At 38.2% G+C, this 15,816-nt stretch overlaps 1 protein-coding gene across 1 annotated transcript in view; it reads left to right on the forward strand.

The window, feature by feature from the left end:
* ATP10A (ATPase phospholipid transporting 10A (putative)) overlaps positions 1–15,816 on the forward strand; it is a 114,206-nt gene that overhangs the window by 86,979 nt on the left and 11,411 nt on the right. The window contains exons 9-15 of the mRNA XM_008498077.2: positions 1,304–1,498; positions 2,920–3,481; positions 8,631–8,734; positions 8,906–9,032; positions 11,028–11,212; positions 12,574–12,895; positions 14,735–14,811. Coding sequence (XP_008496299.2) covers positions 1,304–1,498; positions 2,920–3,481; positions 8,631–8,734; positions 8,906–9,032; positions 11,028–11,212; positions 12,574–12,895; positions 14,735–14,811 — 1,572 coding nt within the window. The remainder of the gene's footprint in view (positions 1–1,303; positions 1,499–2,919; positions 3,482–8,630; positions 8,735–8,905; positions 9,033–11,027; positions 11,213–12,573; positions 12,896–14,734; positions 14,812–15,816) is intronic.

The following is a 15,816-nucleotide window of genomic DNA, read 5'->3' on the forward strand; positions in this document are numbered from 1 at the left end:
GCATTGTTGCACTGTTGACACAAGTTCACCCTTAAAACAATTACAAATATAGACACAAAAAAATCCTTTTGATTTGATGAAGCTTCTTTATTTCAGTCAAGAGGGCTGCAGTTTTTACACCAGAGTTCTGTGGCTGCTCAGATTCATTAGCAGCTGAACATCAGCAAATAACATTCTACTGAAGAAAGAGTCTTAGATTGGTTTCTCTTAATCTTTCATATTCTTGCATCCATCCTCTTTTAAATATACCAGAGTTTTGCTCTGCTGAGAAATAGATTAATAAATAAGTAGAAAGTACAGATGAATTTAGGAAGGATATTGAGGTCCTGGAGCGGGTCCAAAGAAGGGCAACCAGGCTGGTGAAGGGACTCGAGCACAGATCCTATGAGGAGAGGCTGAGGGAGCTGGGGCTGTTCAGTCTGAAGAAGAGGAGGCTCAGGGGAGACCTCATCGCTCTCTACAACTACCTGAAAGGAGGGTGTAGCCAAGTGGGGGTTGGTCTCTTTTCCCAGGCAACTCTCAGCAAGACAAGAGAGCATGGTCTTAAGTTGTGCCAGGGGAAGTTTAGGTTAGATATTAGAAAGAATTTCTTTACGAAGAGAGTGATCAAGCATTGGAATGGGCTGCCCAGGGAAGTAGTGGATTCTCCATCCCTGGAGATATTTAAAAAGAGACTGGATGTGGCACTCAGTGCCACCGTCTGGTAACCACAGTGGTAGTGGATCAAGGGTTGGACTTGATGATCTCTGAGGTCCCTTCCAACCCAGCCAGTTCTATGATTCTATAAATTAGAGTGGAAAGTGTGTTGTTTTTCACAATGTAAAAAAAACGTGAATTACCTTCAAACGTGTGGCAGTTGTCCTTCACTAGCAAACAATACTATCTGGTTTCTTTTTGTTGTACTGATACAAGGCCAAGCTTTCAACATCTTTGTTGTCTAATTTTTCCATTCTTTTGCACTCAGTAGTGTACCACAATTCAGGACTAGATGTCTTGCATTAGACAGGGAAGAGTGAAGAGTAAAAGTATGTAACACTTTTATCCACTACCCAATCAGTATTGCTGCTATAGTTATCTACAGTGAAAAAGTTGATAACACACTCATATTTCAATTTCTGTTGGTAGGGTCATTTTTAGCTGCTTATTGTCTAGAGTAAGTGCCTTACAGTTCTCTCCAACTCCTGTATGATCTAGGGCCAACATAAAACTCTTTATATTGACAGTGTTTTGGTTGCTTTGATTGTTCATTGCTGCTTAGGAAATTTGCATGATCACAGATATAATAACTGCTATTTATTACTAGGAGAAGGATATCACACCTGATCCAAGCTTGTTAGAAAAGGTGAATGAATGTGCAAAGCATCTGGAGGTTATGAGGAGCCACGAACAGCCATTATCCCATCTAAGTCCAGAACTATGTGACATTTTTGACTTCTTCATTGCTTTGACTATATGTAATACAGTTGTAGTTACTGCACCAAATCAGCCCCGACAAAAGGTGAGTCAAAGAAGCGGCAGATCAGAGTTTATGACTCTTTTGCATTGATACTAATATATCTTTTAACTTTGGGAAATTAAAACTTCCTGTTCATGTGAGAAATAAGTACAGCTAACCAGGAAAAACCTCTTACATCCTGTATGCGATCGAGCAGTTTTAGTTAAGCATTACTTAAACAGAATATGTCGGCTTTTTCAGTTACCTTCAAGGAAAGATGCTTTCTTCAACAATTTCAAGATACTTCTGAATCTTTCCCAGTATTTAGTACTGTGACTTACTCATTTAATACATGGAAGTATGTGTGGAATTATGTGGGGACACTAATTGGTATATGTGCAAGACTTCCCAGAAAAGAATGTAAGCTGTCTGTGAATATTTTGTACATATGAATTAAACTAAGAAAAGGCTGAAACATTTCTTAAAAGCTTAGAAAGAGAATATATATTTAAAATATCATTTAAAACTTTCAAGTTATGCAAAAGATGCATCTTAAGCTCATGATGAGAACTAATGATCATTACTGCTTCAATTAGCCTAAGCCAGTGTCATTCATGAATGAGAATTTCAAAAATGCAATCCCAAGGTGATCTGTAAAAGGAAAATGTAAAGCAATGTGCTATTAAAGCTAGCTAGCAGATAGAATTTACATTCTGGACAAAATTATGAGAGCTGTTTCAGTTTCAGATTGGAATAAAAAGTGAGCTAGTCTGCAAAAGGACATGGTTTTGTGCCAGGGAAACATTTGGACAGGGCGTAATTCTGCTGTTTCAGGAATGCCACACTGTTACAGTAATTTAATATATATTACTATGAATATACCATTATCATTAATAGCATTGTATCTGTAAAAAAGATTTAAGTAAATAGAGATGTGTCCTAAAACAGTAGCAAAATGCTTTGATGCTTGAAGACAAGACAGAGGAAATTATTTATTTCAACATATTCCTATTGAGAGTGTTGCTGACATTGGCCTATTCTCATAAAACTTTTTTGATGACATACTTTCAATAGAAAACTTTCATTAACTTTTTTTCTTAACTTCCTTCACTGAAAATACACAAAGAATGGCAGTGATTTCTGCTTATGATTGGTCTTAGTGTGTACTGCTGCTGGTGATGCAACACTGATAAACTATCCATTAGTCATATCTGAGGAGATGAATGAAGAAAAATGTTTTTAATACAAACATACATGCTTTCACAGAGGCACAATTCTGAGTTCTGATAAGTTGGTTTGGTTTTTTTTTTGCTGTAAATTCTAGGTTTTATCCATTTACTTTACTGTTTCACAAACAGCATTACCTCTTGTTCTCAAAGAAATTTTCCTCTTTAGCTGGAACTGCTTTGCCTGAATACCCACGTCGGAATTCTTGTACAGCTTGTCTTCAGTTTTTTTCATTGGTTTCCTTTTTATTTCTCAAGGTTAGAGATCGATTTGAACTAAGATCTCCAGTAAAAACCATAGAAGACTTCATACGAAGATTCACTCCAAGTCGCTTAACCTCTGGATCCAACAGCAGCAGCTCATCTAGTCTGGCTACGAGCAAATCAATGCACAGATTTGGCTTAAGTGTGCTTTCATCCTCATCTACAGATAGCACTTTATTAAAACTGGAAGAGAAGCTGGCATACTCTGCACAGATCAATAACAATGGCTACAGCTCCCAGCAAGGCCGGACAGCTGTGAGGAGTGGACCTGAGGAAGGAGAACTCCGTTATGAAGCAGAGAGTCCAGATGAAGCTGCTCTTGTCTATGCAGCAAGGGCATATAACTGTTCGCTGGTTGGAAGGCTGTCTGACCAGGTATCAGTGGAGCTACCTCACCTGGGAACATTAAACTTTGAAGTATTACACACATTGGGTTTTGATTCCGTCAGAAAGAGGATGTCGGTAGTAGTCAGACATCCTCTCACAGATGAAATAAATGTTTACACTAAAGGAGCAGATTCAGTTGTTATGGATCTTCTTCTACCTTGCTCTTCAGGTATGCCTCTTACTTACCTTTGTAAAAACAGGGGTGGGAGGGAGGTGGTTCTGGTTAACTGCTATAAACTCATCCTATCTTGGTGCCTTGTCTAGCAAGGAGACCCGCCTGCTCTTGTTGTGAATATAGACAATGGTAGGATGGCTGCTAGTTCTTTTATAATAGTTTGTTATACTTTCTATAACAAGTTACCAGTTCCCCACCTTACAAGAATGAGTTAAATTAAGTTTATGCAATATCCTCTACTATCAAACTTTATTAGGAAGGAATTCCTTGAAACTCTGCCAAAGCAATTTACATTTCTTCAGGAAAACCTGCCTGGCAGTGCTTGGCTATTTGAGTATTTTATATGGAACCCAGGCACTTCTATTGCAGGTCCCCTTTCTGTTTCCTTTGTGAAGCTTTACTTCCTTTTGCTGCTAGATGTTAGTATAAACCAATTCATTTACGCTGTTTTGACTGTGACACTAAAGGGCACTGGTGAATCAACTTGCCACCAAAGCAGAAAGGTTGTGGCAAAGGAGAGATGCCACTCAAACAAGAAATGTTGGCTTCAAATATGTAGTTGATTGTAAGGAATAGACATGGAGCTGTGAACATGCAGTACTTCCCTAAAGCACAGAGTATTTTCCCAGTACCCACATGTCACATGAAACAAAGACTTTAAATAGCTGCTAATTGTAATCAGTCGGATTCAAGAAGAACCCTTGTAAGCTTTCAGAAGTCAGAGGAGACACCTGGGTTTCAGTTTGTGTGACTCAGTTTGCACCTAATTTACTGTGTTTTCAACACTGAATTTAATCCAGTGTTCAAAGGTTACCTCAGAATGAATGCACAGAGCCTGAAAGTTCTAGAGGTACTTCCCATGTTTCACTAATGCGTTGACTTTGTGGTTAATTTGACATTAGTGGATGTAAACAATTGTGAAAGGCTTTTACTGTGTAATTTTAGCTTAATGAAATACAGAAAAACATTGGCATTAATTTTCTGTTTACAGCCATGTAAATCAAATCTGAGCCAAAAAAAATTAAGAACAACTTGTCCTTCATGAATAATTTTCTAGTAAAGATCTAATATCACAGAAGATGCGTAGAGCATCTGTGGAAATTTGTTTCCTTCCAAAGTACTAACAGAGAATTAGTAGTACTGAGAATTTCTAATAACATACCTAGAAAATAATGTTTGGACATGAGTTCTCAGAATGAGAACTGAGAATTAAAAATAAAGTCAAAGATTATTTTGTCACTATATAACAAACTATTTACACAGCTGCTGTGTCTCTTCACAGAAGACTCAATGGAATTTTCAGGCAAATTTCAGGCAGATCTAGGACCCACCTGATTAAAACCAACAAGGGCAGTTAGAAGCCTAACAGCAACATTACCAAAGGTAAAGTGTGCCAGAGGGAGCAAAGTTCCTGAAAACTGGTGCTGGCAGTGAGCATATTCTGTAGTGAATTCCAGCATCTTCACAGGCAAGCAAAGGGAATGTGGCTTTGAAATAGTGCCCTTTTATTTTTCAGATTTTTAGTCCAAATTGAACTATGAGTTTTAGCATGTTTTGCTTTTGTGAGCAATATATAGTGCAGCCACTGGAACCTCATAAGCAGTATCCTTATTTTCTAGCCCTGTAAGTTACTGATGGCTTCAGTAATTCTGTACATTTCAGTGAATCTGTCTGGAAAAAACATTCTGACATTTCTCCTGAGGAGCCTCACTGCTGGAACTGCATTCTCGGTTTCTGCCTGAAGTATCCTCATGTCAGTGAATATATTAGTTCCTGAGGGAAGAGCATCTCCTTCCCATTGCAGGGAGGTATTTTCCAGGTGGAGGGAGGCTCAGGAGATTTATGCTGTGGCTATTATGCAAATATGAGAGGAGATGTAAGGCCAGAAGAATTCAGGCATTTATCATTTCAAGGAGTTGTCCAGTAAGTGAATTGACATGACTGCTAACCCCAGTGCTTGCTCTTTGCTATCTTAGTGCCTCAGGGACATGTAAATTGTACACCAGTCGAGTGTGGATTTGGAGACTGTAATTCTGATCGTCTTAGACTAAAAAGCCAAGGCAACACAAAGCAACAAAATCTCTGAGGTCGAGCATCATGATGCATGACTGTGTTCTATCAGACACAAGCATCCTGTTTGTTTGGAAGGAATAGCATTTTAAAATATGACATAAGGAGCAACCAGAGGCAAATGTATGATGATGTAGCTTTAGTTGTGTCTTACAGAAAATTTGAAATCACCATAAGACTCACAACTTAAGTTCATGTCTTATCTCCACTTGTTCTGCCTGTATATCTAGTTGAGACTGTGAAGCCTGACATTTTCTGATAGCATACAGTTGCTTCCAAAAGCCTTGAAATTATTCTCAAGAGTGTATTGTTTTCAGTTTATCTCAAGTCACCATGTTCATAAATAAGAAAGTTACTGGTTGAGTCTATAACCAACATGCACAGGAACTGTGAACATAAGTCACTGAGAAAACAATGACTGGGTTGGCTTTTTGCAGCTTGTGATTATGGAAAGAAATGAAGCAAGCAGAACACCACTAGTTTTATCATTCTTCTGGAGGAGGCTTATTTGCTGGTTTTCACTTCCATGGTGCTTGTGGTCACACTGATCAGCATAAACACTGCATCCCAGCTAAAAAGAATCTCCATAATTGGGTTTTGTCTTCAAGAGATTTCTTTCCTCCTTCAAGATTCTGAGCATAATATGAATCTCAGGATAAGACTGATGAGGCACATGAAGACCTGGAAGGGATTTAGCTCTCATTGATATGCTGGTGGAAGAGGGATATGCAGTCTTCCATGCTGGAATTGGGAATTCACACAGAAAATGATGTGCACATTTCTACTTGTAGATAATTGCTGTATTTATTCATTGAAGGTGGTAAATCATTTGACCTTGTGATCACTGCAGTGGTGCCTGTGGTAATCAGACTGATTTGAAGTGATTAACAGTACTTAAAGTGATAGAAATCACTTTGTGTGTGTTTAAACACCTGTTCAAGTTTGCACCATTTGAAATCAGTAAGTGACTGAAATAGCCACCCCCAAAAGAAGTTTCGTGTGAGATATGCAAGAAATACATTTCTCTCTAGAATAGTAATGTATCACAAAAGGTTAGGAAGAGTGCTTGCCTACTTTATTCTTCTAAAGTTAAAAAAAAACTGACTCACTAATACCAGAAGGTTTGCTACAGTACTTCTCCCAGAGAAACATATCACACAGCCAAGTCATGTATGTCAAAAGGAAGATAATGTACAAATAGAAAAGAAGCTAAATAAAACTGTGTCAGTTTGCCAGTTCAGTATAGGCACATTTCCACTTTACATTGCAGCAGGTTTAATAGCTTCTGAAGGATCCTCATGGTGTGTGTGTGTGTGTGTGTGTCTGTGTGTGTGTAAGCTACAAGTGTAAAGCAGTGTAAGCAGCTTCCCAGATGCAAATAATACAGCAAATAATATTTGTAGTGATGTTCTGGAATAATGTATTTGTGTTGATACTTTGGTAAAATTTATAGTGATAACATAGGTAGCATTAATAGATAGATGGACAGACACACCAGGATATTCGTACCAGTATTCACCATATGACCTTAACCTGAGAGAGAGCTAAAATGAAGAAGTGCTTGAAATACCAAATACCCTTTATGGAGTCCCTTAGGAAGAGATGAATATTTATGCTCCTATCTTTACAGACCAAGAGACATCCAGATAGTCTTTAAGGTGAGAAGATAGCTATACAGTGCATAAAATATGTGGATACATGGTTGAGATTATAGGAAAAAAAAAACAGAACATGGGGATTCCAAGCTCCCACCTCCTTCCTTCCTACAACGTCAGTACTTGTACATGTTTGTGCTGGAGCCTCAGATTCCTCAGTTTGATGGTGTGCTGATGTATAAATACAAAAGTGATGAATGCTGTGTACATTTATAGACAGACAAATCACTATATATATGTGGTCACACATAGCAGTATCAGATTTGGTATGAATACACACTGGGAAAATGGACACTGAAAAGTATAAAAACTAAGATATTTATGTCATCTAATTTAGATGCCTGTATTAAGTACTTAATATAAAGGTATAGTGCCCATAGGTTCTCACTATGGTCAGCTGAGAGAGGTGAGCACACACACTAGTGAACTAAGGTCATAGGTAGTAGATCTTGAGATATTTGGACTTCTGCTGATGAGTGGTGTTCACCTGACTCTTTGAGTACAGGTAAAACTAATATTGCATTAAGGAGCAATGCAAACTTCAGGAAAAAAAAATATTAGATCAGGGAACAGGAAGAGCTGCCACAAGGTACCACTCATTCTCACTAAGTGGTTCCAATCTCAAAACAAGCTTGTACATTTAGTTTAATACTAACCCTGCAATTCATATTATTTAAATTTACTACTACAGTATGTAATACATGAACCTGATCCTAGATGATAAAAAGATGTATATCACCTGCTTTTAACTGTTGAAAATATAATTTCAGGTAATAATATGGAACAAAATGTGTTACCATCATGTTTATTACTCTTGATTGTAGTACTTGAGATTTGCTTAAATTTAAATTCTCTTCTAAATGATATTACTGTCATAGCCAGGACTTCTTGCATTGACTCAGCTCGATTGGTAGTATCAGTACAGCAGTAACAGGAGTACCTTCTTACTATTAGGTATACAAAAGAGAGCACTGTTTCTGTTCTGTTTGAGATATTAACCTTGGTGAAAAACTAAGTGATATTTTTAAGTGTCATTTTTCTGCTGCTGCTGAGGCATGGAGAGGCATTTTCTAGCAATGTATTTGATATCATACTTCTCTTTCTGACAGTATTATTTGCTGTGAAGATTATAATAATTTCTTAAAGTACTGAGGCCAAACAAATACATGAGGGGTAAGGAAAAGGTCCTTCTAACAAATACTTACTGGGATTTTAGGAGAAGACAGATGATATAGAAGATAAAGACAAGATTTTGTTTTTTTCTAAAAGGAATATTTTACTTGAATTTCCAAGGAGACATCAGCAGCTCTTTAAAAGTATCAGTTATAAAGTGACATACTGAGTACTTGTTATTCTCTGAGGCCATTCAGCTACTGTTATTTTTCAGTCACTAATTTCTTTTTTTTATTTTTATCTAGATGACCCTCGGGGCAAACATCAAAAAAAAATTCAAAGCAAAACACAGAATTACCTTAATCTATATGCTGTAGATGGGCTGCGGACCCTCTGCATTGCAAAAAGAGTAAGTAAATTCAGACTCTCATTTTGCCTTTAAGGAGAGTCTTGACAAAAATTACTGAAGGCATTTATTAATTTATTGTTCTTGATTTGTAGCTTCTTTTTTATTTTATTCAGTAAAGTCTGAATGCTTCTGCATCACATTGACTGTGCCCTCACATACTCTTTTTAATAGGTTCTCAGCAAGGAAGAGTATGCCTGTTGGTTAAAAAGTCATTTAGAAGCAGAATCTTCTATTGAAAACCGTGAAGAGCTTCTGTTTCAGTCAGCACTGCGAATAGAGAAGAATCTTCATCTGCTAGGTAATGAAATAAGAGCTGGACATGAAATTAAAATGTGTAAAAAATTCTGAAAACTTGGCTATGAAATCCATTTTTTCTCTTAAATGGTTTTTGACAGTCCAGAAATTGGCTTCTTTTTGGCTGTCATGTGCATCACCACGAAGGAATGGAATATAATTAACATAACAGACATACCTTGTTTTCCTTGTTCCTGACATCATTTTATCACTATTGAAATGAGTGGAGTAATAACAGAGATTGATTTGACACAATATGATAAATGGGATCAGCTGCTCTAAAGAGTAGGAGGACTTGGCCCAGCTTGTCCACAGGATTTCATTTGCTTAGTGTCACTTCAACATATCAGAGACTTCCATGACTCCAGTGACACCAGAGACACTCATGGAGCAAAGCTCATAAATTGCATTTCTGAGAGGTGTCAACTCTCCTGTACATAAGGTTTGGAACACATGCTCAGGGCCTGTGTGTTCTGTGAAAGGGACTGCAGTACTTCAGAACAATGCAGTTGGTATCAATATATGTAAAATGTATACACCAGACTAAGTCATACTGAGTTGAGATGTTGACAGCACTGGTGTTCTAAAATATTTAGATATATCCACTACTACTCCAAGCATCCAACTACTTTTCTGTCAAAGATACTGGGACAGCTGTAAAACTGTTGGGGACAGAAACCTTTGGAATTGCCAGCATGTCTGTCTTGGGGAAGTGAGATCCACTTCACCTGACTTCTGATATGCCAACTACAGATCTCTAAGGCTCCCCAGGTAACCAACATACAGGGAAAAAAAAACAACAAACAAAAACAACAAACAAACAAAAAACGCCAGTTCATTTGCTCTGTGTTAAATACTTTTTAGGATTAGATGAATCAGTCCCTTAAAATGTCAGTTTCCCTCCTCTGACCGAAAGAGGAGCATTGAGTGACTGAGACCACATTAATCAGGAAGATCCCACCATGGTTTTATTACTATGGTGGATAATAATAGCTTTCTTGACATTGCCCCTGTTTCCGTCTATATGACCAGTGCCCAGACTTTGTGTAGACTTCCGTTACCAATTTTTATTTTTCAAGGAATAACCATAGGAATAACAAATAGCATAAAATTACTTTGCTTTTCTTGTTGTTCCAGGTAACTTGGATGTTTATTACTTCCCCATTCTCTAGTAGTGAGAGCTTGCATGTCTTCACACTGAAGGCTCTCTGAAACTCAGGAGAGCAGTGATGTATCAATGGTGACACTGAACTTGGTCCTGAGCAGCTTTTGCTACTGTGTTTGAATATCTTGTCTCTCTCAATTGATTTATGAAAGCATAGGGAAGCTACTGAGTCTCATATAATAGGTAGAAAAAGAATCTGAAAGCGGGAAAAAGCCGCATTTTACTTTCACATCTTGGTGAACAGATTTATGATTTATTCTCTGCTATATCTCTTTTGGCAACCAGTATCTTTCTTCAAGAGAAAAGAACAGCAATCAGGCCAGAGAAGGTTTATCTCTGCAGCCTAATGTGCTGTTGCAAAGCTGCAGTTCTGATGTCATTCCTCTTCAAAAAGGAGAAATCTCTAGTGACCCAGCCTCTTCTCCTTGAGGAAAGGCAGTTTAATACCCTTAAGAACTGAAACTCTTTAGAAACAGAAGTATCTTCTAGCAACATTCAGAAGAAATGGTGAAGATACAGAGCAGACACAATATGCAAAGGAACATCAGCCTTGTGAGCCTCAGAGATTAGAAGTGGCATAAGATTGCTTTTAAAGTTTTGAATTCTGCACATGTTGTTGGCAATGCAGATATTTACTCCAGATACATTCTACTCCTCTTGATAGCCTGGAAAAGGTGCCCAAGTCCTGCAACCCTTGGTAGTTTAGCAACTCCCAAGAAGAGTGACTGCTGGTGGTTTGTTGTTTTTTTTGTTGAAAACTACAAAGTTTAAGTTTGACTTGGACACTTAAGTATTCTTGCTTTGTGGACTATTTTGCTTTTTCTGTGTGTCTAGGTGCAACTGGCATTGAAGACCGTTTGCAGGATGGTGTTCCAGAAACCATCGCAAACTTGCGCAAAGCTGGTTTGCAGATTTGGGTTCTGACTGGAGACAAACAAGAAACAGCTGTTAATATTGCATATGCCTGCAAGCTACTAGATCATGATGAAGAAATCATCACTTTGAATGCTGAATCACCAGTAAGCAGATCCAATAAGCAAGTTTACTTGCAAGCTAGCCTTGCTTTTCCAACTTGTAAAATCTGAAGTTTGATGACTTTTTTTTCCTTTCCCTCTTTTTTTTTTTCTTCTTCTTTTCCTGCTTCATTCGTACCTTTCAGGTAGGATGTCTTGTCTTTGAATACTTCTGTGTCAATCATGCCTCTACATCATAGTATCTTGTATCATAAACTTACTGAAGACATGTAGCTGTGTGTAGTTGGCTCCACCATGAATGAAAATTTGTCATACCAGTGTATATACCTGCCTTTGTCATTCATTCTCAAAACATCCCTGGTATTGCTTATTGGCATTAATTGGTCTCTAAAAGCAACCTGTTATTATACATGTGAAGAAGAAAACAATTGCTTACTTGTCCAAAATTTGTGCTTTCTTTTATGCCACAGAAATGTAGCATTTAGATAACTAAGTCATTCGTGTTTTCTCAGGTGGCTTTTTCTCTGGAGATAGAAGCAGTACTTACATTTTGATGCTAACACTGAGAGTCAGAAAACCACATCTACAGTAATGTCTTGCTTCCTAACAGACCTTTTCTAATTCTTACTGAATTACTGATCTTTCCTATGCTCAACTTGTTGCAAGGAGTCAAAGAGCAAAGTTTTCTGATATGGTCTAACATACAAGGAACCAGACTGATAGTGCTATAGTCCTTTAATGGGGTGATAAAATTGGACTTCAGATCAACAGAGGAGAGGTAGGCCAGCAGCATCCAGCTCCAATTTCTTTTGAAAAGGAAGAAAAGATAACGGCATTTTCCATTCTTGAGTGTATCAACTGAACTGGTAAATTGATTTTCCATGATCTTTCTTTTTTTTTGTCATACTTTGCTGTAAGACCAGTAGCATTTCATTTTAAATGTTCATATATTCTCAATAACATCGCTTAGCTGCGTATGGCTATGAGAGAGAATTCAATTTAAAGAACCTTTGTCTGGCCTTTAACAATTCATAACTATTTGATCTGAGCTATAGGCATGTACATGGTGTTTATCACCATACTTGGTACTAGTACTGACTATATCATCTTCCAGCACTGTTATTCTGAAAAGGAGATAATATAAGTTATTGACCACCCAATACTGCATGTTAAGCAGGAATTAAATTTTAAGTTCTTTTAAGTTCTATTTGCTGTCATATCTTCTGGAAGAATTAGGTGAGTTTAGAACAAATGGAAAAGATTATTAGAAATTAAAATTCTAACAGTGCAGCGAATATAACACATTCCCCATATTCCTTGTGCCTAAATATACAGCAAATACAAATGTTTGAGTACATGTTCTTTTCTCTCAAGAATGCTTATTTTGATTTTTTTTTTTTTTCCAGGAAACATGTGCCTTATTGCTGGAACAGTGTCTGCAATGTGTAGAGTCTAAGTTTTCAAACAACACAATAGATGAAGCTACTGGAAACATGACTGTTGGGTTCATACCTATCTATCCACCCTCTTCCACTGTGCTTTCTAGCTTGGGCCTAGTGATTGATGGAAGGACTTTAGCTTATGCCCTGGAACCTACACTAGAAGATAAATTTCTTGCACTAGCCAAGCGGTGCCGTTCAGTACTGTGTTGTCGCTCTACCCCTCTCCAAAAGAGCATGGTAGTGAAGCTTGTCAGAGACAAACTCAAAGCAATGACCTTGGCAATAGGTAAGTATCTCAGTTTAAACTACCTTGCTTTGATGTCTGCTATGCCTTGAGAATGTTGAGGTTTTGACATGCAGTATTACCCTTTCAGCTGTTTCAGAACTCAGGTAGCTTTCCGATTTTGTCTGAAAAAGTGTCAGACAACTCTGTAACCTATTTATTGAGAACCAAGATAGCACTCTGGAGCAGTATTTGGGGTTTCTTCCCACGGAAGTTATGTTACCAGGACCCAGGTATTCTATGAGATGTTGGCACATCTGAACACATCTCTGAAGAACTGAGTTAGTTGATGATGTGCAGAACACCATTTTGTAATCACTGTATTACACAGAACAAAATTGTGCTCAGTCCTTTTTCATCCAGTCATGTTTAAACTCAAGGTTATGTGGTTTTCATCACAAGTAGGCCATACAGCATAGAAAGTTAGTTGGCCTCATCAGTATAGAGAATAGATTTATGATTAGCATCATGACAGCACTTAAACTTCCTCCAGGCTGATTGCTTAGTTAGCAAAGAAGAGATTTTTTTCAGTCACCCTGTTTTAAATCTGGCAACATCTTCCATGTGTCCATGATTTTGACAAAAGCAAAGTCAATCAGTTCTTTCCCTGTGTCGAGTTTAAGCTTTTGGTTTGGACCTACCCATGTGAAACCTACATGTGGTTTGGACCTACCCATGAGAAACCCTAAGGACATACAATAATTGCCATACTTCTGTGATATGTGCATCACCAAATGTGTGCTGCTTATAAACCTCATGCTCAATATATCATCTCTACCTTGAATATGCCTTCCTTGCACTGAATGCTTGACTTTGGCTGTCTGACTTTGGACACAATTATTTGCATATGTTGTCCAAAACATCTGGCTGGTTTATTTGAATTATCCAGAATGCTTAAAAACTGGTGCAGGGTGGGCAGCTTGCATTTTCCTACTTTCTGAGCATCTTTAGCCTGTTAGTTGAACTCAAGCACCTGCTGTAGCTTAAAAGCCTAAATGTATACATCCTTCATTTTAATCAACATGGGTAGTTTTGAATTGTGTTGCACAGTCACAGAGACATCAGCTTTGTCAGGTGAGCACATGTCACTCTTACATGTGCCAACAGCAGGAAAACTGGAGCAAAATGTGAATATATGCCTCAGCCACTGAAGCTGGAAACCAAGTGTCTTGTCATTAACTAATACAGTTTCATTTTCCACTAGTACACTGGCTGTAAATGTAAATGTTAAGAAGTAGATACATGTCCCATGCTGGTATCTGTTCTCTGGCACTTATCATTTGTGGTATTATGATAGGAAGCAGAGCAAGGGATGGTGACTGTGCAACCAGTACAGTTAAATCTACCTGTGCTGGGTGTGTTAAGATCTCTGACAGGTCAACCCAAGTCAAGAATTCATCTACTTTTTTAAAACTTTATTGTATTTTTGTTGTGTAGACATTCTCATATGTTTTAGGCCTCCTTGTGCATTTCATTCGTAGTCATATCAGTTGCAGACAGACAGTTAATCAGGAAGCAGGAGTATTGGGAAGCTCATTCTCAGCCTTCCAGTGTTTTAGTATTCATGCAGTTCAGCCCTGACACTTGAATTTTAAGTCTTATTAAACAGAGATGGATTTATTTTATTTTTACTTTTCCATGATAAAAAGAGTCAAAACTATCAGAATGTCGGCATCTTTGCCAAGCTTTGAACTTTACATTCTAAAGATGGATCCCTTCCTACTCCACATCTCCCTTCCCACACACACCCAACACTCAGTAACAATTAGTTTCCTTTGCTTTGCAGCTGCTAATTATTCTGGAGCTACTAGTGACAGCAAAACTGTATATTGTCATCTTTAGGTGATGGTGCCAATGATGTCAGCATGATCCAAGTGGCAGATGTGGGTGTGGGGATCTCTGGTCAAGAAGGCATGCAGGTAATGTTGCTCATTCACTGAAAAATAGTTCCATGAAGGGGTGACATAGGCACTCCCCCTATGTCAGCTTGATCGAGCTACTTCTGGGTGGCCAGCACAAAGAGAGGAAAAATGACAAGTTGTGCTTAGAAGTGCAGTTGCACGTCGTAAGTATGTTTTAAGCTAGAGTTTGAGCTTGCGTTTGTTCTCAGATCTGTGGTGAATTTAAACATGAATTTTCTCAGAAAATTCAGCTTACCAGATCCCTCTAAGCAATATGTTTTAAGGAATCATTTGTTAAATACTGATTTAGAGGGGGGAAAAAAAAACTCGGCTATGCATTATTTAGGAAATTAAGGTCCATCTTATTCTGAATTTTATTCTCTCTCCTGTATTGCTTGGTAGGCTTCTCCTGCACAGTAGGTGCATAAGCACATCCAGCTAATGCAGCTCATTTGCATCGTGTGGTGGTGACCTCTAGCCCAGCCATCCACACATCTTGCTCACTCAGCCTATTCAAACAGCAGAAAAATGAAGACAGGGAAAGTTGCAGCCCTTTGCAAGAACCCCTGCTCACTACCCACTATTCCAAGTCTTCTTTTCTTCCCCATCTTCTGCCACAGGGAGCAGAAAGATAAGGAAACTTGCCCTGTAGTCTTTTGGATGTGTTCAGCCTGTGATTACTGTGTTTACCACTGTATAAGAGGTACATCTCCCATCCCATGTATAAGAGGTACATACCCAGAAGAGAGGATGTGCATGCACAGGATGTGTTACCTGATGTATTTACTGTGTACTTCAGCCTTCTCTACTGCCAGTGTAGTTCAGTTGCCTTGTGAGCACTAGATGTGGCAGTAAAGCACAGAGAATGAGGAAGGTTCCTCATTTCCACAACCTACCACATATTTTAGCTGGGTGAAGACATTGCATGACAAAACCAAGTAGCTAGTACATGATAAAGAGCTCTTCAGAGAAGATGGAAAGTGTTTCCAAACTGAGGACCTAAGCAGATGAGCATCCTTCTTA

Source organism: Calypte anna, chromosome 1 (genome assembly GCF_003957555.1).
Source record: "Calypte anna isolate BGI_N300 chromosome 1, bCalAnn1_v1.p, whole genome shotgun sequence".
Taxonomy (NCBI): domain Eukaryota; kingdom Metazoa; phylum Chordata; class Aves; order Apodiformes; family Trochilidae; genus Calypte; species Calypte anna.